This window comes from Ornithorhynchus anatinus, chromosome 11, assembly GCF_004115215.2.
Source record: "Ornithorhynchus anatinus isolate Pmale09 chromosome 11, mOrnAna1.pri.v4, whole genome shotgun sequence".
Classification (NCBI taxonomy): Eukaryota; Metazoa; Chordata; class Mammalia; order Monotremata; family Ornithorhynchidae; genus Ornithorhynchus; species Ornithorhynchus anatinus.
Genome location: NC_041738.1, coordinates 14,395,736 through 14,421,820, shown reverse-complemented (window position 1 = coordinate 14,421,820; position 26,085 = coordinate 14,395,736). Strand labels below are relative to the sequence as shown.

The window sequence follows — 26,085 nt, the reverse complement described above, 5'->3', positions numbered from 1 at the left end:
GACTTATCTATAGATTTGAGTTCCATTTTGAAAATAGAAAAGGAAGTTCTGTTGCTGGATCTCAGTGACAGCGGTAGCCTGTCTAGATGTGGGAACGGACATAAATTTACAAAGGACAGACTATGAGGGAGGCAAATAAGAGCAATGTGTTTTTAAAAAACTCTGTGTAAACAACAACAAGGAAACATTCCTGAGCCTTGAGGCAATTTCCCAAGGGAAGGTTATAAAAGAGGGCTGCTAGGGGAAGGACTCTGTCTAACTCTCTTTGCGGCTACACAGAAAACTAAAGGATCGAGCCCATGTCTTGCCGTGGGATTCCTCAAGGCTGCGGCAGTGTCCCCACCGGGCCGGCCACCACCATCTGCTCTTCCGACAAGTTCCGCCGCTGTGGGATCTGCCTGCCCAGCACCTGCCCTGGTGAAATCAGCCTCCTCCGACCGGCCCGCTGCGACCCTTGCCCTCCACCTTCCTGCCAGCCCGATTCCTACGTGGCATCTTCCTGGCTGCTTAACTCCTGCCATCCAACTCCCGGCCTTCGTGGGATCCATCTAACCATTCACGTTCAGCCTTGTGAGTCTGAGCCAACTAGTTGCTAGCTGACAATTCCCCTTTCCATGGAGACCGTCGCCATGGTGAGAGAGGGAGTGCATGTCCGTGTGTATATGTGTACTTGGGGGGAGCAGACTGCCTTTGGTCCGATTATATGAATGTCAGGAAGGTTTCACCTCAGTGCGATAAGCCCAGCCGCTGCCAACCACCGGTAAGTTGTGTGTGCCGGAAGCCAGGGTGAAGAGTGGCTGGAGCCAAGAGAAGCAGGATCCAGTGGATGTGGGCAACTCCGAGGGAGCTGATGGCTCCGCCATTCCCTGCAGGTGTTGCCGGAAGACAGAGAAGACCTCCCAGAGAGACTCAGCCCTTGGAGGAAGACCCAGGATTTCTGTCCTGGATGAAGACAGTTGGAATTGAAAGTAGGGTGCTGGAACAGTGCTTAGAAAATAGCCTCTCTGGATCATAGAAGCCCTACTTGGGCCCCTGAACATGAAGAAGGACAGGTTGGAGATAAAGTCCTGGAGTGCCTGTGGAGGGAGGGCACAGGGGGCTGGGGCTTAGAAGCACTGTGGCCTGGCGGCAAGAGCAAGGGCTTGGGAGTCAAAGGATGCGGGTTCTAATGCCGGCTCCGCCACTTATCTGCTGCGTGACCTTGGGCAAATCACTTAACTTCTCTGGGCCTCAGCTACCTCATCTGTAAAATGGGGATTAAGACTGTGAGCCCCATATGGGCCAACCTGATTACCTTGTAGTTAACCCAGCACTTAGAGCGGTGCTTGGCACATAGTAAGCGCTTGACAAATACCATCATTATTATTATTATTATTAGCCCTGCCTTCTTGTCTCCCTGCTCTGCTTGCTGCTGTTTTCTCACCCAAGAAGAGAGTCTACTTAATCGGGCTGATTCTCTCCTAATCATGATCCTCACTAGCCGACAACCTTACTGTCACCCATCTTCAATCATATCAAATTTATCGAGCACTTACTGTGTGCAAAGCACTGTACTAAGGACTGAGGAGAGTACAATATAACAACAGACACATTCCCTAACCACAACAAGCTCACAAGATAGAGGGGAGACCTCTGAGACAACCGAGCATCGAATCCGAGCATTGGAGATCCCTGCTAGGTGTTTTATCCCTAGCAATGTTACCCCAAGTTCGGGGGGGGGGGGGACTTCAATTAGGGAATTTAAAAAATTATTTCTAATTTTATGACAGAGATATTTCCTCTGCATATTTTCAATTTTTTAAGTATTTCTTTTTATTTATAGAAGTTTCTTTCATAGTAGAAGTGAAAAAGGTCACCATATTTATTCATTCAAGCATTAATAAACATTTTCTGTGTGCCAGTGTGCTGTCTTTACTTGTAATTCATGACTACCTGCTGCTTCTTAATACCATCTTTGCATCACATCTCCATGCCTATATTTAGGAGAGTTGTTTTTTTCAAACGCATTTCCATAATTCTCTTTGTTTTAAGGGGAACTCTAGGGTGAATCTAAAGGGCTTTGGTAATCTAAAGAAGATTGTCTTTTGAAAATTAATGAGGAATGTCTATTGAAAGATTCAAATCTAATCAGTCCTCATGTACACTAGAGTTCCTCCTTTAATCTAAGCTTTTCCTTCTCCTCCTCTTCTTCCTCCTCCTCCTTATCATCAGCAGCAGCAGCATTTATTGGTTGTCTGCTCCGAGGAGAGCCATATATTAGCCATTTCCTCCTTTCCTTATAAACATTCCTATCTACCAAAATAACTAACGAGAACTGAAAGAGTTAGCCCTAAACTCTAAGGCACATTTGCAAACTTCACTCCTCAATCAGTAGCATTTCTTGAGTGCCTACGGAGGATTAGGCAGTGTACTAAACTCTAGGTTAGTAAGAAAGTAGTGAGACACATTCCCTGCCATCAGGGAGTTTACAATCTAATGGGGGAAAACGAGTATTCACTTGCGAATGACAAGTCTCAGAAGAAGAGGAAGAATCGTTGGATGGTTACCAAACTAATGCATAATCAATCGAGTTAATTGACTACCTAATGTTTGGAAGACACTGAACTAACTGCTTGTGAGAGTGCAGAGGAGTCAGAAGATTGGATTGTTGTCCTCCATAAGTTTACAATCGATCCCGGGAGACAGATTCTAAAATAAATTACAGATTGGAGGAGGAAGAGAAAGAAAAAATGGGTATGTGGATGAGTAAGTGCTCTAAGAGTGTAAGTCCACATGTTCAGAAGTACTTTGGGTTGTGAGTTGATAAATGCTGAGATTGCAGCTTTGAGGATGTGAAACAAGGAGAAGAAAAATTAATCAGGAAAAGTATTCTGGAGGAGGTGGGGGTTTAGAAGGGCTCTGAAGTTGGGGAGAGCTGTGGTCTGGTGAATTTCTAAAGGGTGGGAATCCCAGGCAGGAAAAAAACGCACTATTTTTTATTATTAGTAGTAGCAGTAGTACTAAAAATTGTGTTGTTTAGTACTTACTACATGCCAAGCACTCTACTAAGCACTGGGGTAGATGTAATGTAATCAAGTTAGACATAGAACCTGGCTCACGTGAGGTTTACAGCCTTTGAATTCAATTCATCTCCCATCTGTCCCAATAATATTGATGTTTTGTCACCTTCTTTGAAAATTGATAATCAATCAATGGTATTTATTGAGTGTATACTTTGTACAGAGAATTGTATTAAGTGTTGGGAAGGGTACAGTACAACAGAGCTAATACACCTGTTCCTGCCCACAATGAGCTTACACTGTCTTATTCTCCCAAATCCATAGCCCCAAGCTTCATACTCTATGGCCACTCAATAAATACCTCTAATTGTTTGATGGAATGATCCTTTTGGACCCTCTTGAAAATTAAATAATCCCTCTAATTTAAAACAAGATGGCTCAAATGAATGACAATCAGTACAGTATTTTGGTGAATTGGGCCACAAAGGTTCTAATAACCTGGCCACGTGAGAAATTCCAGTGAATAGAAAATGTCTCCTTTACACTGATGTTAACATTTGGGACATTTATTAGTAGTAGCATTAATATTTACTAAGTGCTTACTGTGCTTACTAAGTACTGGGAAAAAATTCACTGGTGAGAATTAAACAACGGTCCCTGTTCCTAGAGGTGTCTCACAATCTAAGAGACTTAAATAGTTCTGTCTTCACCATTTTCTAGTATGATTCTCTTTCTCTGTGTGGATGTATTTAAAGGTGTTCTATAAACTTCATTCTGATGTTACAATCTGGATGCGTGTGCAATTAGAATAATACAGAACAATTTAATAGGTAGTCTAAAAGACAAAATCACACCCGTGACAGAATCGATCAATCAATATTTGTTGAGTTCCTCCTGCTAAGTGCTTGGGAGAGAACAAAATAAAATAGTTTATAGATGCAATCTCTGCCTATAAGGAGCTTAAAGTTTAGAAGGGAAGACAAACATTAACATAGACTACTGAAGGGAAATAGTAGAATATAGGAATACTACATAAGTACTGTGGGATAAAGTGTTTAAGGGATACCCAGCAAAGACCATGGTTGATGCAGAGGGAAGGGCTGACAGAGGAAATAAACGTTTTAATCATTCAGTTGTATTTATTGAGCATTTACTGTGTGCAGAACACTGTACAAGGCGCTTGGAAAGTACAGTTCAGCTGGGCAGGCCTCTTGGAGAAGTGATTTCAGGAGGGTCTTGAAGTTGGGGAAGCTTACAGTCCTCTAGACCGTAAGCTCGTTGTGGGCAGGGAATGTGTGTACCAACTCTGTGGTAGATACTCTCGCAAGTGCTTAGTACAGTGTTCTGCAAAAAGTAAGCACTCAATTAATGCCATTGATGAGTAATGAGGATGAGAATGGTAGACTGTCAAATATAAAAGGGAAGAGAGTTCCAGCCCCCAAAACGAACACGGTCAGTGGTGAAATAGACAAATCGAGATATGGAGTGTAGGTTGGCATTAGAGGAACAGAGTGGATGGGTGAGGTTGTAGTAGATCAGCAAAATTGTGTAGGAAACATAGGTGATTAAGTAGCTTAAAGCCGATGGTACGGAGTTTCCATCTGTTGCGGAGGAGAGACATATGGTTTTAATGGTTTTTCAGCTTAGTACAATGTCCCACACCCAGTTATTACTCAAGAAATGGTAACCGACGAATACATACCTCAGGTATTGAATCCTCATTTGTAGATTGGGAAACCAAGGCACAGAGAGGTGAAGTGACTTGTCCAAGTTCCCAGAGAGCGTACATGGTGGAACTGGTGATAGAACCAAGGTCCTCTGAGTCCCAGGTCCGTGCTCTTTCCACTAGGCCTTGCTGTTTCCACTCAATTCATTCTCCTCTCATATCAAGGTCATTCAGAATATTCTGACAGGAAAGCAGGACAGGGAATAAGTGAACGTGTTCTTCGCTCTTTGTCTTGTCTTATGATGTCAAGTGGTCTACGACTCAGAGCGACGCCATGAACACATCTCTCACGGGACGTCCCAACTCCATCTGCAATCGTTCTGGTAGTTTATCCAAGAGGTTTTGTTGGGAAAAATATGGAAGTGGTTTACCATTACATCCTTCCGTGCAAGAAACTTGAGTATCCACCCTTGAATCTCTTCCATGCTGCTGCTGCCCAGCACAGGTGGGTTTTGACTTTTAGCAGATTGCCTTCCACTCGCTAGCCACTGGCCAAGCTGGGAATGGAATGGGTAGGCCTCTGCTTAACTCTCCCTTCCATAGTCGAGACTGGTAGAGTACCGGAAACTCTCCAGGTGTGACCCTGAGAGGGGACTTCCCTTAGGGATGTTGAAAATCAGGGGAATAATACAGAGCGCAATTTCTTGATTTCCATTGGATTTCTCTGAAACTTAATTGTCCCCAAAGAAGATAACGATTCAGGAATGTGATAAATGCATCAGCTCCTTCTAAATTTTTTTTTAAAAAATCAACCTGGAAGCTTTCTTGGTATTTATTAGCAGGAAAATTCTACTCACTGCATGAAAGCAAGCTTTACGCACGGAAAGGCATCTTTGACTCTCCTCATACTGATGGTGGAGGTGACCTCAAGCTTCTCACATCAGTGGTGCGTGTGTTCATTCAGACCTAAAGGAAACGCTGGGAAATCACTAAGGGGTTGTAGTCACATGACAAACTTCTTAGTGAAGACTCATGCACGGGAGGAGACTGTTCTTTTGAAGATACAATGTGACAGAACTGTGACAGCATCGAGGAAACGAGCCAGGATTTAGTAATCACCCAAATATGATTAATTCCGTAAGGAAGGATAACTAAATAGCAAATGGATTAGTGAACCAGGTATAAACACTAACAAGGAAAAGAAGCTTGTGAAATGGCCCAGCAGTCAACGGGGGTGGAATATAAAAGCCCCACGGGGTGAAGAGGCCTCCAAACGTCAGCAACTCCATCTCTCCTTCCAACCCAACAGAACGTCCAACACCACCATGGCTTGCACCTCCTGCTGCCGGACCTGCTGCAGCGTCCCCACCGGGCCGGCCACCACCATCTGCTCTTCGGACAAATGCTGCCGCTGCGGGGTCTGCCTGCCCAGCACCTGCCCCCACACTACTTGGCTCCTGGAGCCCACCTGCTGCGATAACACCCCGCCCCCTTGCCACGTGCCTCAGCCCTGTGTGCCCACCTGCTTCCTCCTCAATTCCTGCCTGCCCACCCCGGGCGTGGAGAGCATCCCGCTGACCACTTGCATCCAGCCTTGCCCCTGCGAACCCTGCCAGCCGAGCTGCTGCTGATCGGCGGCCATTTTCTTCATCGACGCCTACCGTCTCCCAGTTTCCGATCCGGGATCAACCCATCTCGCGGCCGCCAGACACCTGTCAGAGGCTTGTCCGGAGGGATGGAAGTCTCAAGCAAGAGGATACTGGGAGACTCTCAGAGCATCATCTGGCTAAGATGAAAGCTGTAGCAGATAACTCAATGACACTGAGTTATGTCCACAGTTAACCCCTCTGGATTATCTGTTCTTTGTCAATGGACTTCTTTGGTCATATTTCCAATCTACAGTATTTTTGAAAAGCTGAGGATTCCTCTGTGAATTCCCCAATAAAAGTTTCCTCACTGGCTGGGTAGCGGTGCTCTTTATTCATTTCAATTTTCCTTTTCATTTTAGAAAGCAGTATTTCAACGAGTTTAGACAATGAGGTAAATTTGGCATATTTCACATGTTTTAAAAATGAAATCCTCCTGATTTTAACCAATTTATTATTTCTGTCAGTCCTTTTTGACGTGATTTAGCAGGAGCCCTGAAAAACAGTAGATTGAAATACACTAGGTGAATACAGATGTGGATGATAAGAGCAAGGATCCAGCATCCTCCCCAACTTGAAAGCCTTATAAAGGTCACATCTCCTCCAAGAGACCTTCCCCAATTACACCCACTTTTACCCAGCTCCCTCTCCCTTCTGTGTTGTCTACATATTTATATTTGTGCACTTAGTATTCACCCCATCCTCAGCCCCACAGAATTTACGTATATATCCGTAATTCATTTATTTATATTAATGCCTGTCTCCCCCTCTAGACTGTAAGCTCACTGTGAGCTGGGATTGTGTTGTACTGTACCTTCCAAGCACTTAGTACAGTTGTTTGCACACTGCAAGCACTCAGTAAATACCATGGCCTAGTGGATAAACCATGTGCCTGGGAGTCCAAATGAGCTGGGTTTTAATTTCGGTTCCACCGCTTGTCTGCTGTATGACCTTGGGTCAGTCACTTCACTTCGCTGTGAAGGTCCCTCATCTGTAAAATGGGAATTAAGACTCTGAGCCCCAGGTGGGACAGGGACTGTGTCCAACCCGATATCCTTGTACACTCTAGTATTTAGTACAGTGCTTGACACATTGTAAGCATTTAGCAAATACCACAGTTTCTATTATTATTACTCGATTGTACTCGCCCAAGTGATTAGAATAATGCTCAGCACACTGTAAATGCACAAATACATTGGTTGAATGATTGATTGACTGAAGATCAGTGGGTGACTTTGGAAGCAGTGTGGCCTAGTAGGCCTGGGAGTCAGAGGACCTGGGCTTTATTTCCAGCTCTGCCACTTGCCTGCTGTGTGAACTTGGGCAAGTCACTTAACTTATCCATGTCTCAGTTTTCTCAACTGTAAAATGGGGATTTAGTACTTTTTCTACCTCCTCCTCAAACTCTTGAGACCCACATGGGACAGAAACTCGGCCTGACCTGATTTTCATGTACCTACCCCAGTACGTAGAACAGCGCTTGACCCGTAGAAAGTACTTAACAAATACTATGATTATTATCATCACTACATTCTTCATATCTGAGTGAAAAGATTATTCCGGGTTGTCCAACGCAGTTATAATTTCTGCCTCTCGGTGTCAAAAATCTTCCTAATTCTTTTTCTGCCTTCTTCTGTTATTTCCCAACTGGCCAAAGTAATGTTTGAGGCTTTCCACTGTGTTTATGAGGGTTTCTTTGGCTCAACCTGCTTGTGGTTAGCCCATTTCAGCTCATCATGAGCTGGCAGCTCTCTGAAAAAGCTACCGTGTTCCATTCGTCTCACGTGTGCTACCCAGTAAACATGTGATACGACAAGCACTCTTCCAGTGTTGGTGGTCTGACTGGGATCTACAACCACGTGGTTCACGATTCTATCTTACCACAGATTCTCGGGAAACAGTAAATAATCATAATAATAATGTTGGTATTTGTTAAGCGCTTACTATGTGCAGAGCACTGTTCTAAGCGCTGGGGTAGACACAGGGGAATCAGGTTGTCCCACGTGGGGCTCACAGTCTTCATCCCCATTTTACAGATGAGGTAACTGAGGCACAGAGAAGTTAAGTGACTTGCCCACAGTCACACAGCTGACAAGTGGCAGAGCCAGCATTCGAACCCATGACCTATGACTCCAAAGCCCGTTCTCTTTCCACTGAGCCACGCTGCTCACCATCCGAAAGATTATTTGGGAGTATAAGAGTCAGATGCAACATTTAGTCCTAGATGATCAGGAATTAGAAATTCTCTATTTGGTTAAGTGTGTATTGTACTGATTTTTTTTTCAGTGGTGTTTGTAAAGTACTATGTGCCAGGCACTGTTCTATGTGGTGGGGTAGTTACAAGCTAATCGATTTGAGAACAGTCCATGGTCCACATGGGGCTCACAGTCTTAATCCCCATTTTACAGATGAGGTAACAGAGGTATAGAAAAGTCAAGTGACTTATCCAAGGTCACAGAGCAAACGAGTGGCGGACCCGGGATTAAAGCTCAGGGCCTCTGACTCCCAGGCCCATGCCCTTTCCACTAGGCCAAGCCTCAAACACTGACAGGCCTCAAATAGAACAACTAGAGAAGAAACACGGCCTAGTTCTAATCCCAGCTCCACCACTTGTCTCCTGTGTGACCTTGGACAACTCACTTAATTTCTCTGTGCCTCAGTTGCCTCATCTGTAAAATGGGGATTAAGACTGTGAGCCCTGTTGGGCTAGGGACTGGGTCCAAGATGATTAACTCGAATCTACTCCAGGGCTTAGTAGAGTGCCTGGAACAACGTAAACACTTAACAAATACCATAAAACAATCAAGCAAATAGGCCAAGGTCTCTTCTCTTCAATATCCAGTTAAGGGCAGAAGGTGACTGATAATCAACTCGTCCTTGGATTTGAAGTTTAAGGCTATTTTTGCTTCAAGTCTCGACATTTAGCTTAGGTTTTCTATTACCATTAGCCTTAGTCTGTTTGTCAGGCATTTCAACTAGGCCCATACCAACATTTTCAATCCAAACAATACCAAGCCCACTGGTGACTTGCCCTTAGGAATGTCACCTAAGCAGTATGGCCTAGAGGGTAGACCACGGGCCTGGGAGCCAGGAGGACCTGGGTTCTAATCCCGGTTCTGCCACCTGTCTGCCGTGTGACTCTGGGCAAGTCACTTCACTTCTCTGTGCCTGGGTTACCTCATCTGTAAAAGGGGGATAAAGACGGTGAGTCTCATGGGAGACAGGGACTACGTCCAACTCAGGTTGGACCTCGTATCCACCCCAGCACTTAGAACAGTGTTTAGTAAGCGCTTAACAAATACCATTACTATTATTAAATGGACAATCTCCTCCGAGCCACAGTTTATCACAAAAAGTCTTGTCCTACCTTCAGCTGTCTCTGCATTCTTGTGCCCCACCTCCTGTGATCTGTATTTCTCAACTTCCTCCGTCTGCTCCAGTGCTGACTTCCCTCTTGTCATGGTCATGAGGAACTGCAAAATATTAGCATTCCACATGGCTTTGCACTGCAAGTAACTCTTTGATCTTGGAGTCATTCTCATCAAACCAGTTCTGGGAATTTTCTGCTAATAGTGCCCACAGTTTTATTTGGCTGCAAGGGAGATAATGTCTTGTAATGGCATCCATTCACCAGTCACTTTGTAGAAGGTAGCTAGAGTTTCTTGATCCACAAGGGACACTTTCAAGTTGATGTGTGGTTTCTGGCAGGTATCTCTCTTCCCCTGGAGTTTGATAGGGAATTGGATGATTTTGGATTTCACTACAGTCATTTTATCATTGGTGAAATAAAGAGTATCAGTCGATGGGGGCCGGAATTATTGATTCCACATTGGTTTTATCAGTCACTCTTGCAGTCTCTAATAAAATCTCACAATGAGAAGTATTAGGTATGAAATTTGAAGGTCTCCTTCTCTCACATACCCACATACCCACACAAACATACACCGGCAACCTTCAAATGTATCTCCTGCTGTGCCCTACAGATGCAAGAGAATGAGCAGCATCATCCTAGATAGGGCCAGTGGTCCATCCCATCCAGAGTCCATCATCCACAGTGGCACCAAGACGTTTCTTAGACAATTATGAAGATGGCGACTTCCGTCCTTGAAATCCATTCTCAGGATTATGGATGTCCTAGACTATGGCCCCCTTTTCCTCAGCTCCCTCTCCCCTCTTCGTCACTTTGACTTGCTCCCTTTTCTCCCCCTCTCCCCGCCCCACAGTACTTGTGTATATATGTACATATCTATAATTCTACTTATTTATATTGATGCCTGTTTACTTGTTTCAATGCGTATGTATCTATAATTTTACTTATTTATATGGATGCCTGTTTACTTGTTTTATGTCTGCCTCCCCACTTCTAGACTGTAAGCCTGGCAGGGATTTTCTCTCTTTATTGCTGAATTACACTTTGCAAGCACTCAGTACAGTGATCTACACACAGTAAGCACTCAATAAATACGAATGAATGAATGAATGAATGAATGAATGAGAATACAATTTAAAGAGTTGTTGGTCAGGTTCCCTGCCCACCAGGATTTACAGGCTTTAGGGGGAGCCAACATTAGTATAAATAAGTAAATTGCACACATGTAATATAAATTCTGTGGCGCTAAGGGTGGGGTAAATAAAGGGTACAAATCCACTGAGAGGACGATGCTGAAGGGAGTGGAAGAATCTTGACATTTGTAACTATCAGGAAAGCACTTGATAGTTGGCGGAGACTTTTATCACCACCAGATAGGAAGCTCTCATCTTTCTACCTAATCCCTCCTATTTTCAGAAATCTTGGCCTATGCCCTCACTGCCTCTCACTCTGACCCTCCCCTGAAACCCAAAGCAAGACGAAAGAACAGCTGAGTCTCTGACACCAACTCCAATCTGTGGAATAGAAATTCCTGGGAAACTCTCTCAAAATCATCCTATAAACTGAAAGAAGGAAAGAAAGCATAATGCATTACCAATAATGTTTAACACCTAATAATACATAATTTTAACTTCCATTGTTTGGGGGAATAGACCACAAGTCAGGAAATTTATTTTTATGAATCCTATTTTTAGTTTATAAATCAATGACTCAATGGATCTCCTTAGGCAAGTCATTTCATCTCTCAAGCTTTCATTCTCCCAGCTGGTAAAAGAGGTATAGTAAAACTTTTCTTACTTGTTCCATGGTGAAAATTAATTAATATTTGTAGAGCACTACGAGACCATTCAATGAAAAATGATATGGACATATAAACTATCACTAGAATCTGTCATTTTATTTTTCCATTCCTTTTATCTGTAGCTTTGTGGCATATTTGCACAATAAATACACAATGTTGAGCACAAAGTATTAGCAGCATGGCATAGTAGGTAGAGCATGGGCTTGGGAATCAGAAGATCATGGGTTCTAATCCTGGCTTTGCAGTCTACAGTGTGGCCTTGGCCAAGTCACTTCACTTCTCTCTGCCTCAGTTCCCTCATCTGTAAAATGGGGATTAAGACTGTGAGTCCCATGAGAGACAGGGACTGTGTCCAACCTGATTTGCTTGGGTCCACCCCAGAGCTTAGTACAGTGTCTGGCACATAGTAAGTGCTTAACAGATTATTATTATTATTATTATTATTTTATCCGTTCGATTATTACGATACGATTTTGTTGAAACTAGCAGGGCACTTCTCCTAAATATGGGAAATAAGATAGAAAGCATTCAGTGGATTGGATCAAAGCAGAATATCAATCTGGATAAATCAGTCCCCGAATCTCTTTTCACTCAGCTGAATTATCTACATATCAGCTTCAACTCTCTAATGATTTTACCTATGTACCAACAGGAAAAAGAAACATTTCTTTTCTTCCTCTACACTGCAAGATTTCTGTGGGCAAGGAACTTGTCTACCATCTCTGTAGTACTGAACTCTCTCAAGTACTTAGTACGGTGCTCTGCAAACAGTGCTCTTGTCATTAAATACATCCACTGAATGATGATTTCTTCCCCATTTAAAATTCAGGTTCCTGACAACACAGACTCAGGTTGTTACCTTAGCTACACAGATAAAATGGTCCATTCAACAATTCTCAGATGTATTTACCATTTTATAATTCCGGGATGCTTATTCTTTCTAGCCTGGGCTCTATCTGACATCCACCTGACCCAAAGCTTCACCTTCAATCCCTGTTTTGGTTGAAGGTTTTGAGGAAAAAAAAACCCTCTGTTCTTTAAATAATGGGAAAAGTTAATCACCCCAAAACATCCAAGAGGGTAGAGTGACAAAGACCCAGCAGGGGAACAACAATATCACTCATTGTCCCTAATCCTGGTTAAATTGGGTTGACATTGTAACCACAGTGTGACTGGACTCTTGAAGATGCATCACAAAGCTATTCCCCAGGGACACCCAGCAAGAAGAATCAGCGCAGATTTAGCAGGGAACTCAAATAAAACATAATTAGGAGGCCAGGGACTCTTTACAGGCATCTAAATGCCAAAGCAATTAGGGGATAATGGGACTGAAAATGTAAACAGTAACAAGGAAAAGAAGCCCGCCGATTGGCCCAGCATCCACCCAGGATGGTGTATAAAAGCCCCACGGGGTGAAGAGGCCTCCAAACTTCAGCAACTCCATCTCTCCTTCCAACCCAACAGAACATCCAACACCACCATGGCTTGCACCTCCTGCTGCCGGACCTGCTGCAGCGTCCCCACCGGGCCGGCCACCACCATCTGCTCTTCGGACAAATGCTGCCGCTGCGGGGTCTGCCTGCCCAGCACCTGCCCCCACACTACTTGGCTCCTGGAGCCCACTTGCTGTGATAACACCCCGCCCCCTTGCCACGTGCCTCAGCCCTGTGTGCCCACCTGCTTCCTCCTCAATTCCTGCCTGCCCACCCCGGGCGTGGAGAGCATCCCGCTGACCACTTGCATCCAGCCTTGCCCCTGCGAACCCTGCCAGCCGAGCTGCTGCTGATCGGCGGCCATTTTCTCCATCGACGCCTGACTACCGTCTCCCAGCTTCCGACCCTGGATCGATCTGCCTTGGGATGGCTCTTGACCTTACCAGAAGTCTGGCGTTCCAGTCTCCGGGATCAGGAAACTGAGAGGCTCTCATATAATTATCTGGCTAAGAAGCATGAAAAAGAATCCAGCATTGCATGCATGAAGGCTTGCTAAAACCCTTACAGTATTGAAGCTCTTAAGACTGAGGAATCAATGTCCTCTGTCAGGGTGTTTTGGAGGGTGCCTGTCCACCCTCCACTGTTCTTCCACACACTGATAATATTCGTTGTGGATTTCCCAATAAACTTTACTTCTCTGGCATAGCACAAATTGCTTTTATGGACTTTATTTGTTTTCCTGACTGCACTTTGTCTGCTCTAAGCTTCAAATTTAATTTCCATCTGTCACATTTTTTCCCACCTGGAAACAAGAGCTGCTGAAAAATTGCTGAGTTTTGGCTCTGTTTTTTTGTTTGTTTGTTTGATTTTGTAATTTTTTTTCACGTTAAAAGGAAAATGGCCAATTGATTTGCTGAATTACGAGGCAAGGGTAGACCATACTAAAGAATCTAGGTGACATTAAACAGGGTGTTCATTTATTCAGTCATATTTATTAAACACTTATTGTGTGCAGAGCACTGTACTAAGCATTTGGAAAATACAATTCGGCAACAGATAGAGAAAATCCCTACCCAACAATGGGCTCACAATCTAGAAGGGGGAGATAGACAACAAAACCAGTAGACAGGCATCAGTACCATCAAAATAGATGAACAGAATTATGGCTATATACGCATCATTAATAAAATAGAGTAATAAACGTACAAATAGACACGTGTTGTGGAAAGGGAAAGGGGGTAGAGCAGAGGGAAGGAGTAGGGGCAATGGGGAGGGGAGGAGGAGCAGAGGGAAAGGGAGGGCTCAGTCTGGGAAGGTCTCCTGGAGGAGGTGAACTCTCAGTAGGGCTTTGAAGAGGGGAAGAATGTTAGTTTGGCAGATGTGAGGAGGGAGGGCATTCCAGGTCAATGGTAGGATGTGGGCCAGGGGTCGACAGCGGGACAGGAGAGAAGGAGACCCTGTGAGGAGGGTAGCGGCAGAGGAGCAGAGTGTATGGGCTGGACTGTAGAAGGAGAGAAAGGAGATGGGGTAGGAGGTGGAAAGGTGATGGAGAGCTTTGAAGCCAAGAGTGAGGAGTTTTTGCTTCACGGGAAGGTTGATAGGCAACCACTGGAGGTTTTTGAGGAGGAGAGTGACATGTCCAGAGCATTTCTGTAGAAAGATAATCTGGGCAGCAGAGTGATGTATAGACTGCAGCAGGGAGACACAGGAGGATGGGAGATCAGAAAGGAGGCTGATACAGTAATCCAGTCAGGATATGATGAGAGAGTGTACCAGCAAAGTAGCAGTTTGGATGGAGAGAAAAGGGTGGATCTTGACGATGTTGTGAAGGTGAGACAGGCAGGTTTTGGTGATGGATTGGATGTGTGGGGTGAATGAGAGAGCAGAGTCAAGGATGACACCAAGGTTGCAGGCTTGTGAGACGGGAAGGGGGGTAGTGCTGTCCACAGCGATGGGAAAGTCGGGAGAGGACAGGGTTTGGGAGGGAAGATAAGGAGCTCAGTCTTCGACATGTTGAGTTTTAGGTGGCGGGAGGACATCCAGGTGGAGATGTCCTGAAGGCAGAAGGAGATACGAGTCTGGAGGGAAGAAGAGAGAACAGGGGAGGAGATGTAGATTTGGGTGTCATGTGCATAGAGATGATAGTTGAAGCCGTGGGAGCCACTGAGTTCACCAAGGGAGTGAGTATAGATGGAGAACAGAAGGGGAACCAAGAACTGACCCTTGAGGAACCCCTAAAGTTAGGGGACGGGAAGGGGAGGAGGAGCCCGCGAAGGAGGCCGAGAATGAACGGCCAGAGAGATAAGAGAAAAACCAGGAGAGGATGGAGTCCACGAAACCAAGATTGGATAATGTGTTGATAAGGGGCTGGTCGACAGTATCAAAGGGTCAACAGAACATATCTCCTGCTACTGATAGAACAAGAATGGCTGATTCTCCCCGACTTTAAAGGGGTCATAAATTCATCTCTTCATGATTATTTGGGGCACAAGTCCTGAAAGACACCTCTATATTCTAGGGCTTGACCTGTGAGTCAGAAGCACCTGGGTTCTATTTCCCAGTCTGTCCAATGTCTGATGTGTGACCTACGGCAAGTCACTTTATTTTTCTATGCCTCACTTACTTCTTCTGTGAAATTGGGATTAGGATTGTGAGCCCCATGTGGACAGGAACTATGTCCAAACTGATTATAATGTATCTACCCCAAAGTTTAGAGCAGTGTCTGCCACATAGTAAGCGCTTAACAAATACCTTAAAAAAATGACTCCACATCACTCCAGATACCTGACCTAACACGTCCATAAAACTATGAGGGAATGTTAGTTCTAATATTTTACAGTGTTAACCCATCATGCTTTAAATTTCTCCAGATGCTTTACCTCATCAGAAAAAGGCAAGTTTTCATTCATTCATTCAATCAGATTTATTGAGTGCTCGCTGTGTGCAAAGCACTGTACTAAATGCTTGGGAGAGTACAATACAGCAACAGACACATCCACTGTCCACAACGAGCTTACAATCAAGAGGGACAAACAAATGCTAGTAAGAATAAATAAATAAATTACAGGTAAGTACATAAATTACAACTACGTACATAAGGAATTAAGAGTGTGAGTCCCATGTGGGATATGGACCGCGTCCAACGTGCTTAGCTTGAATCTACTCCAGTGCTTACTAAAGTGCATGACAAATAGTAAATACTTAACAAATATCGTACGTAAAGAGGAAAAAAAAATTTCTATGCTTGTAAATTATAAGCCAAATTTTTGCTCCTCCATCACCTCATTGTTTTGGTCTGCTTTGGTAATTTGGAGAATTAAGTCTGGTTAAGGTCCTGAATGACATTAAGGGATGAATACTACTACCAACAATAATAATAATAATAACAATAATGATACTTGTTAAGGACTATTATGTTCCAAGCACTGTACTAAGCACTGAGTTAGATACAAGATAATCGGGTTGGACACAGTCCCTGTCCCACCTTGGACTCACACTCTAAGTAGAACAATTTTGTACCAATTTTCAGATGAGTAAATGGAGACACAGATATATTATGTGACTTGAGAAGCAGCAGGCCTAGAGGAGAGTTCAAAGGTCTGGAAGATAGAGGACCTGAGTTCTAATCCGGACTCCACCACATGTCCGCTATAAGATGTTGGGCAAGTTACTTAACTTTTCTGTGCCTCAGTTACCTCATCTGTAAAATGGGGATTCAATCCTATTCCCCTTTACTTAGATGTGAGCCTCATCTGGGACAGGGACTGTGTCTATCTGATTGACTTGCATCTATCCCAGTGCTCAGAAAAGTCCTTGGCATGTAGTAAGCGCTTAAAATGTACCATAAGTATTACTATTACTAGCTCAAGGTCAAACAGCAGGCAAATGGCAGAGCAGGATTAGAACCCAGGTCCTCTGACTCCCAGGCCCATGAACTTTCCAGCAAGCAACCCTTTTTACCCTTTGATGGGGCATTTGGGCAGTGGCCCAGGCTTCCCACTCAACATTGGCTTTAATGCACTCAATCACTTTGGACCCTCCTACCTCACCTTGCTACTCTCCTACTACAACCCAGCCCACACACTTCACTCCTCTAATGCCAATCTCCTCAATGTACCTCAATTTCTACCTTGCCGGTGACCCTTCACCCAAACCCTTCCTCTGATATGAAATGCCCTCCCTCCTCAAATCCGACAATTACGCCTCCTCCAGCTTCAAATATTAGAGGCACATCTCCTCCAAGAGGCTTTCCCCGACTCAGCCCTCCTTTCTTCTTCTCCCACTCCCTTCTACGTCACCCTGACTTCTTTTCCTTTATTCATTTCCCCATTCAAGCCTCTCAGCACTTAGGTACATATCTGTAATTTATTTCTTTATATTAATGCCTGTCTCCCCCTCTAGACTCTAAGCTCACTGTGGGCAGAGAATTTGTCTGTTTATTGTTATAGTGTATTCTCCCAAGTACAGTACTCTGCTCACAGTAAGCACTCAGTAAATATGATTGAATGAGTGAATGAATTCCCCACCCTTGAGAAGCCCCCAGGAATCCACATTCATATCAAATGCACCCCTCCTCCAAACCATCTCTTCCTACTAAAAATAATGCCCGAAGTTCTAGAGAGGGAGCACAGATGGATCTCGGGGCATTCTCACACACTGGTGAAGGAGGCCAAGATTTCCCTAGGGATCTTCTCACTTCCACAGCCCACAGTCTTTCGGAACTTTCCATCGGTCTTGTGCCTGGCACCTCCTGGCATCATCATTTAAAATGGGAGCAGGGAGGAGGGGAAGGGAAAGGGTCTTTCCATTCCACAGATTACAGCAGACCCAAATGTCCCTCTTGCCAAGGGTTCAAGGAGCAACTCTGACTACTGCTTTTTTCTGCCCGCGCTCACCGACCCCTAGCTCCACAGTACTGAAACATATATCCTTTGACTCAGTTGTTTCCCCTACCTGTAATTTATTTAAGTGTCCATCTCTCTCATTGTACTGTAAGCACTTTGAGGGCAGGGATTGGGTCTACTTGCTCCATGGTACTCTCCAAGTGCTTAGGATAGAGCTTTGCACCCAGTAAGTTCTCAATATATATCAATGATTGATTGACTGGGCGTTACACTGTATCAATGCCGCCCCAACACTGAGCTAAAGAACTATTTTCTCTTTCCAGAAAGAACTTGCCCATGCAGGGACTGTGTCCAACCTAATCCACCCCAGCACTTAATACAGTGACTGGCACATAGTAAGCACTTAACAAATAGCACAATTATTAAATACCGTAATTATTACCAAGTGAAGAGGGAGGGCAAAGGAAGATGTGTAATTACTTCAGCTGGACAACTGGGCCTGCAAAAGATGTTTGGCTTCTCTTAAGACTGTAGACCTGAACTTTGAGTGTTTTTGCTAAAAGTAAAGAAAGTCAGGGAAATGGATGTACACACAGATGAAATGCTTTGACAGCCCCAAGTGAACTCAAGAGTCCCTCGCTGAATGTTTTGTGCTTTGATTTGAAGACTGCAGGCTAAGCATCAGTGTGGCAAAATTGGATCGAAGGATAATAGTGGTATTTGTTAAAAGCCTACTGTGTGCCAAGCACCATACTAAGCACTGGGGCAGATTTTATTTATTTATTATTTAAATTAAACAGATATTATGTTCCAGACACTGTATTAAGCACTGGAGTGGGTACAAGCAAATCAGGTTGGATACGGTCCGGTTCCAAGTAGGGCTCAGAGTTTCAATCCCCATTTTATGGATGAGGTAATTGAGGCACAGGGAAGCCGAGTGACTTGCCCGAAGCTGCAAAGAAGACAAGTAGTGGAGCTGGGATTAGAACCCATGATCTTCTGACTCCCAGGCCCATGCTCTATCCACTGTGCCATGCTGCAAGATAATCACTTTGGACATAGTCCCTGTCCACATGGGACTCACAGTTTAAGAAGGAGTAGGATTTACTCCTTATTCTACAGATGAGGCAACTGAGGCACAGAGAATAGAAGTGACTTTCCAAAGGTCACACAGCAGGCAAGTGGTGGAATCGGGATTAGAACACAGGTCCTCTCACTCCCAGGCCCGTGCTCTTCCTGCTGCTTCTCTAGGATAGAGTGACTGCCTCATCGAAGGAGTTTAGGATTGGGAATCAAGAGATTTGCCATCTAGTTCTTGATGAATCACTTGCCTGCTAAGTAATTATGGGAAGCAGCGTGGCTCAGTGGAAAGAGCCGGAGCTTGGGAATCGGAGGTCATGGGTTTGAATCCCAGCTCCGCCACTTGTCAGCTGTGTGACTGTGGGCAAGTCACTTCACTTCTCTGGGCCTAAGTTCCCTCATCTGTAAAATGGGGATTAACTGTGAGTCTCATGTGGGGCAACTTGATTACCCTGTATCTACCTCAGAGCTTAGAACAGTGCTCTACACATAGTAAGCGCTTAAGAAATAACAGCATTATTAATTTTGGACATGTCACTTTAGTGTTCTACACCTCCATTTCCTCATCTGCAAAATGGGGATAAAACATCTTTTCTCCCTCCCAGTGAGCCCCATTTAAGTCACGAGCTGTGATCAATCTGATTATGTTTTACCTATTCCAACATGCTTGGCACAGGGTAAGCACTTAATAAGTAGTATCATTATTTATAAAGTCATGTATTGTCCCTAAAGAGAACAGGATAGGCCGCTGTCACCAAAGATGCCCTTTAAAACAACCAACCCCACCCATAACTCACGTGCCCATACTCCAGCGACAAAAAGCCATTGCTATGATTCTTAATCACATTAAACATTTTTACAAGCAGGAGGAACCGAACAATATTTTAATGAGATCCAGTACTCAGGGAGATTAAGAGATTCTTCCAAAGAGTAACAAACTCACTTTACCTATCATTCTACTCTTATTCCAGTCCCACTTTTCAAAATGTTATTGAACCGACTCCATAGTTCTGCTTTCTAATAGGCCCAGGACCTCTGGATGACCAAAATGCGCTCTTCCTTCTCTATTCCTTTGGCATCCGTCAGAGATTACGGTGATGCTTATCTGAAGCAAGTGATTTGTTTCTAAATGCTCTGATGGATGTTGGAGTTTCAATTACCAGATTCTTCAGGTAAAAATTCACTGTAACTTTTATGCATAGGTTAGTTGGGCAGATTACGAGTCAACATTTCACCTGGGTGACCTCAGGATAGGAAGAGGAAGTAGCCAAAGACGACACATTGTAACCTCCATTGATGAGCAGAAACAGATAGTGTAATAGAGGTCTTTGCAGTCTGTAAACTCTAGATTGCAAGCCTGCTGTGGGCGGTGAACGTGTCTACCGATTCGGTCGTACTCTCCCAAGCGCTGAATCCAGTGCTATGCCCGCAGTAAACAATTGATAAACGCCATCGATTGATCGATTGAAGAGATGGCCGCAATCTTAATCTCTTGGCATGGGTTCTGATTCAGAAACATGAAGCTAGCTATTTTTTATGAGACCAGGAACTCTTCCACAATAAATAAGGAGACTAATGAAATGTTCTTATGGAAGCAAGTGTAAACAGCAACAAAGAAAACATCCTGTGCATTCTGTCAACACCCATTATGAAAGCCATATAAAAAGGTCCAGGAAGGAAAGAAGGTTTCATACTCGGGTCTCTGGGGTCTTGCATCTCATCTTTCTCCTCCCCTTCTTGCACCATGACTTCTGCCTGCTCTTCGAGTTGCTCTCCCGAGTCCTGCTGCAGAGCAACTGATTGTCCATCTGTCTCAACCTGCTCTACTGACATCCCCTGCCTCCCAGCAACTTGTGGAGCAGCCAGATGTCAGACGCCCAGATTCCTGTGCCGATCTCGCCTGTCGAGCAGCTGCTATTTGCCCGTGGTAGGACACTGTGGTTGGCGTGACGAATGGGCCTTCAATAGCAACGAGAAGGAGACCATGCAATTTCTGAACGATCGCTTGGCAAACTACCTGGAGAGGGTGCGGTGTCTGGAGGTCGAGAACGCAGAACTGGAGTGCAAGATCCGAGAGCAATGCGAACAACAAATCCCTTTTGTGTGCCCCGACTACCAGTGTTATTTCAACACAGTTGAGAATCTCCAGCAAAAGGTCTGTTGATATTTAATGCTCAGTCCGTGGTCTAGATTCATGGGGGCAGGTTTTCTGGTCATGGGTTCTAATTCTGGCACTTGTCTGCTGTGCGACCTTGGGGAAGTTGCTTTACTTCTCTTGCCTCGGTTACCTCACCTGGAAAATGGGGATTGAGAATGTGAGCCCTACATGGGACTGGGACTGTGTCCAACCTGATTTCCTTGTATATCGACACCAATGCTTAGTACAGTGCCTGGGACAGAGTAAGTGATTAATGAATAGTATAATAATTGTTACTATTATTATTGTTCTGAAAACATTCTATTTCTTGAAAATGAAGTCTGGAATTGAACCTTTTTACTGCCTATGGCTATCTTGTTACCACTGTGCCTTCTTAATGCTGGACTCCTTTTTACTCTTTAAAATATAAAGGGCAAAGGATCAGGCCAATTAAACAAGAACTTGAGCACCTTCTGGGGAAAGCAATCAATTGATCGATCGATCAATCAATTCTATTTATTGAGTGTTTACTGGGTGAAGAGCAATGTATTAAATGTTTGAAAAAGTACAATATAACAGAGTTGGTAGAAACGTTTCCTGCCCATAACGAGCTTACAGTCTCAGATTTTGGGAATGATCAAGCTGCAAAAGAATTGGTTTTCATAAGAGCTTCTCCACTTTCTCAGTGGGTTCTAGATTCCCAGAAGATTAATATCAAATCTAAAAGGGTTTGGAAAATAAAGGTCAGTATTGCCAGCATACACTTTTCATTTCATTCAGAAATCGAAGGGAAGAAATCTAACCTCATAGGTTTTAAAGGGAGTAAGATTTTGGATTTGTTACCAGACCTCATTTCCTATGAAATAACTTATTTCCCAGATCTTGTGCACCAAGGCAGAGAATTCCAGGTTAGCTGTGCAGATTGACAACTGCAAACTGGCAGCTGATGACTTTAGAACCAAGTAAGTTTATGCCAACTTGAACTACCACTTTGCCTAGAACTCTCCAAAATAACGTTTTCATAGGCAGAAACTGTCCTCAGAAGAGAGTGCTTGAATCCCAGCAACGATGGCCTATTTTTCATTCATTCAATCATATTTATTGAGCACTTATTGTGTGCAGAGCACTGTCCTAAGCGCTTGGGAGAGTATAATATAAGAATAAACAGACACATTCCCTCCCCAAAATGAGATTACAATCAGTTGCAAATCATCGAATCTAGCAGAATGAATGGATGGGTCCCTTTTTAAAGAATTAAAGTAACAAAAAGAGGTGGTGGAAAAGCCATAAGAGGAAAAGGGGAATGTAAAATAGACTGAAACATGAAAAAACTGTCAGGCAATTTCTGCGTGGCTTTGTTGTTCTCTCTGTGTCCCTGAGACCGAATATCCTCAGGATTAAGTCACTCCCTGCCGCATGAGAGATGCCTTATTAACTAGTTCAAGTCCCTAAGGTGTCATTTAGACCCTTACTACTGCAGGATACTAAATGGTACCCTAAGACCCTGCAAGTGTTTGGTAAACACCTAAGCATCTAATTTAATACCAGAAATGGGGCACTGCGGACAGGAGGCCTCATTTGCCTTCCGTGATTAAAGGTATGAAGCTGAACTATCCCTCCGCCGGCCAGTCGAAGCTGATGTCGGTGGCCTGCGTAGGATTCTGGACGATTTGACCCTGTGCAAATCAGACTTGGAGGCACAGCTGGAGTCTCTGAAGGAAGATCTCCTTTGTCTCAAGAAGAATCATGAAGAGGTAAGGATAGGATGGAGAAAATGAAAGCATCATGGGAGAATTGTGCTTAAAAGAAGTTAATTTGATGCCACAGATTAGTAGATGGGCACATTTAGGAGTCTTGAGAACTAAATTTAGAGATAATATATTAGAATATAATGAAAACCCATATTGAATGGGGTTAAATTCAGGTACAGCTATGAGAATCACATAATCATTGGGACACATTCGAAAGCACATATTTATGCTATCCCGAATCATGAAAATTTTGCTTCTTCTATTTCCAGGTCTGAATTTAGAAACTAGGAAAGTAAAAATTCTAGAGTATTGAAATGCTTCCTTATAAGAAAATTCCAGATATTGTAACTGCGGAGCACAAAATAAGAAGGATGCTGTTGGTTTTATTCGACCTTCTCTCCTCTTTCAGGAAGTAAACGCCCTCCAGGCCCAGCTTGGAGATAGACTCAGTGTGGAGCTGGACACTGCCCCGACCGTTGACCTGAACAAGCTCCTGGATGAGATGAGGTGTCAGTATGAAACTGTGGTTGCTAACAATCGCAGAGAGGCCGAGGAATGGTTTGCTGTTCAGGTCAGTCCGCGGGGCCATTACTGCCAGAGAGGTTTTTAGTCTTGCTTTATCATTCTCTTAACCTCTTTCTATTTCTTGTTCTCTGGTCCGCGTTCAGACGGAAGAACTGAATCAGCAGCAGCTGTCCAGTGCAGAGGAGTTACATTGCTGCCAGTCGGAGATCATCGAATTGGACCGAACAGCCAACGCTCTGGAGATTGAACTAGAGGCCCAGGAGAGCCTGGTACGTAGCAGTCGGAGAGTTAATATTTTCTGAATGGAAGATCAAGTAGACACGATTGCTCACTCAGGTCAGACTGCAGAAGGAAGTTAGGCACCACTTTGCACGCGGGGTTGGCGTTACACGGATGGACCTGCCTCTGATTTATCAAAGGGCAGTGCCTTTATGCGAGAAGGTTTTCTTGGGTTCATGAGACATATTTTGAGATATTTTGCCAAGAAACTGGAAGCATCAGTCAAAGATTCTGGTCTAGACTGTCAGCTCCTTGTGGGCAGGGAACATGTCTACCAATTCTGTTATACTGTAGTCTCCCAGGTGTATAGTTCTACTTAGTCGATAGAGCATGGGTCTGGGAGTCAGAAGGATGTGGGTTCTAATCCCAGCTCTGCCATTTGTCTGCTGTGTGAATTTGGGCAATTCACTTAACTCCTCTGTGCCTCGGTTACTTCAACTGTAAAATCAATCAAGTACTTTATTGAGTACTTACTATGTCCAGAACACTGTACGAAGCGCTTGGGAGAGTTCAATACAACAAAGTTGGTAGACATGTTCCCTGCCCGTAATAAGTTTACAGTCTAGAGGGGAAGACAGGCAATAATGTAAATAAATTAATTACTGATATGTACATAAATTAATAATAATAATAATGTTGGTATTTGTTAAGCGCTTACTATGTGCCGAGCACTGTTCTAAGCGCTGGGGTAGACACAGGGGAATCAGGTTGTCCCACGTGGGGCTCACAATTGAGGGAGGGGTGAATGGGGATTAAAACTGTGATTCCATGGGCGACATGGACTTTGTCCAACTTAAATAGCTTTTATCTACCCCAGCACATAGTAAGGTGCCTGGCACATAATAAGCACTTAACAAATACTATTTAAAAAGAAGTGGTCAATAAATAATGATATTAAATAATTATGGTACTTGTTAAGTGTTTATTATGTGCCAGGCACTCTACTAAGCCCTGGGGAGGATACGAGCAAATTGGGTTGGACTCAGTTCCTGACCCACGTGGGGTACACAGTCTCAATCCCCATCTTACATGTGAGGTAACTGAGGCACAGAGAAGAAAAGTGACTTGTCCAAGGTCATACAGAGGACAAGTGGCGGAGTCAGGATTGGAACCCATGACCTTCTGACTCCCAGGCCTGTGATCTATCCACTATGCCATGCTGCTTCTCTAAATACAATAAAAGCAATTAATTAATTGATTGGCTTAAGTGAAGGCACCACAGCTTGGATTTTATCCGGCTTTTCCCACCCATTCCTTTGCAGAAAGAATCTCTGGAATGCACCTTATCAGAAACCGAGGACCGTTACAGTTCCCAACTGGCACAGATGCAGTGCCTGATTGACAATGTGGAGATCCAGCTGGCTGAGATCCGATGTGACCTGGAGCGGCAGAACCAAGAATACCAAATCCTCCTTGACGTCAAGGCCCGACTGGAATGTGAAATCGCCACATACCAGAGCTTGCTTGAGAATGAGGATTGCAAGTATGTATAGTTCAGTTGACATATGAAATGATGAAAGAGTCCAGAGGATTGAAAAGTTCAGGGAAACTCTTTCCTCGGATCAGGTCATCAAAACTGCACCCAAGAGAAAATTAGCAGTTTTCATGAGTTAATCTATAGAATATTGCATATTTCCTTCATTAAGACAGTGAGCCCCATGTGGAACAGAAGCTGTGGACAATCTGATTTGTTTGGATCCACCCCAGAGCTGGCCTAGAGCCAGGCAGACTGTAAATACTTAACAAATACCACTTAAGATAACTTCACAAGAGAAACAGCAGGACACTTGGTGATCCTTTCATCTCTTTAAGTTTCTCAGCCTCAATTATGTGTGTAGTATCTTGACTCTTAACATTCAGTTGCCTTCTCTCTGATCAGAATCATTCAGTGCATCTCCAGAGTTACTTTTTGTGCAGGAGACATTAAGGAAATCAACAGAAAATACAACTGATCGATTATTATAAAAAGAGAGCACCTTGGCTTTCTGGAATCCTCCAAGTGTAGTCTTTACCTCCTTATTTGTGGTTCTGATTTGGGTTGAATTAGAGAGGAGTGGAACAATCATTCTGGATTCTGGAGTTAAATAGATTTGAAATAACTTTGATTCTGAATGGGATTTCTCCTTGAAAATTCAGTATTTCTCTAATTTACTTTATGTTTTCTCCACTCTGGGTAGCATTGCCATACAATTCCTTCCCCTGGTACTAAATCAATTTTTTTTTTCCCTCAGGCTTCCCTGCAATCCATGCTCCGCACCAAATGCCTCCTGTACTTTCTGTGACCTGAGCGAACCATTTGTAATTTGTACAGTAGAAAATTGCCAAGCCTGAAAATGCCAATGGCCCATTTATTAAGGAATTGAATCTAAAACTTACCCAGGGACACAAGAAAAGCCACCTGAGTTCCCTACCCCCCGGCTTCAAAACTAGACCATCCTGAAGTTTTCACATTCTTTGTCTCCCTAGAACACATCTGCTTTGTTATTTCCTTTCTCTCTTTATGGTAGTTTTTATAAGCATTTATTAGGTGCCATGTACTGTATAAATTGCTGGG

General features: G+C 43.9%; 3 protein-coding genes and 1 non-coding gene across 4 annotated transcripts; 3 read left to right on the top strand and 1 right to left on the bottom strand.

Annotated features, from left to right (window-relative positions):
• Positions 1 to 5,180: 5,180 nt before the first annotated feature.
• Positions 5,181 to 5,318, bottom strand: LOC114815244. The gene has a single exon (XR_003763010.1). It is a non-coding gene; the product is annotated as a small nucleolar RNA SNORA7 (small nucleolar RNA).
• A 671-nt stretch (positions 5,319 to 5,989) lies between these two features.
• Positions 5,990 to 6,296, top strand: LOC100091810 (keratin-associated protein 3-3-like). Its single transcript, XM_001520538.2, has one exon. It carries the CDS (start codon positions 5,991 to 5,993, stop codon positions 6,294 to 6,296), a length of 306 nt encoding a protein of 101 aa, XP_001520588.1. The 5' UTR covers position 5,990.
• Positions 6,297 to 12,962: 6,666 nt separating this feature from the next.
• On the top strand, positions 12,963 to 13,268 carry LOC100091803 (keratin-associated protein 3-3-like). Its single transcript, XM_001520534.1, has one exon. It carries the CDS (start codon positions 12,963 to 12,965, stop codon positions 13,266 to 13,268), a length of 306 nt encoding a protein of 101 aa, XP_001520584.1.
• A 7,315-nt stretch (positions 13,269 to 20,583) lies between these two features.
• On the top strand, positions 20,584 to 25,862 carry KRT40 (keratin 40). The gene is made up of 7 exons (XM_007664244.2): positions 20,584 to 20,994; positions 21,856 to 21,938; positions 22,574 to 22,730; positions 23,137 to 23,298; positions 23,396 to 23,521; positions 24,794 to 25,014; positions 25,763 to 25,862. The coding sequence occupies exons 1-7, from the start codon at positions 20,584 to 20,586 to the stop codon at positions 25,860 to 25,862; spliced, it is 1,260 nt and encodes a 419-aa protein (XP_007662434.2).
• Positions 25,863 to 26,085: the final 223 nt, after the last annotated feature.

Bases quoted from the DNA above. Each gene is read 5' to 3' on its own strand.
- LOC100091803 (XM_001520534.1), top strand. From the start codon at position 12,963: ATGGCTTGCACCTCCTGCTGCCGGACCTGCTGCAGCGTCCCCACCGGG.
- KRT40 (XM_007664244.2), top strand. From the start codon at position 20,584: ATGACTTCTGCCTGCTCTTCGAGTTGCTCTCCCGAGTCCTGCTGCAGA. The intron at 22,731-23,136 runs GTAAGGATAGGA...CTCCTCTTTCAG, and splicing joins TCAAGAAGAATCATGAAGAG to GAAGTAAACGCCCTCCAGGC. The intron at 25,015-25,762 runs GTATGTATAGTT...TTTTTCCCTCAG, and splicing joins CTTGAGAATGAGGATTGCAA to GCTTCCCTGCAATCCATGCT.
- LOC100091810 (XM_001520538.2), top strand. From the start codon at position 5,991: ATGGCTTGCACCTCCTGCTGCCGGACCTGCTGCAGCGTCCCCACCGGG.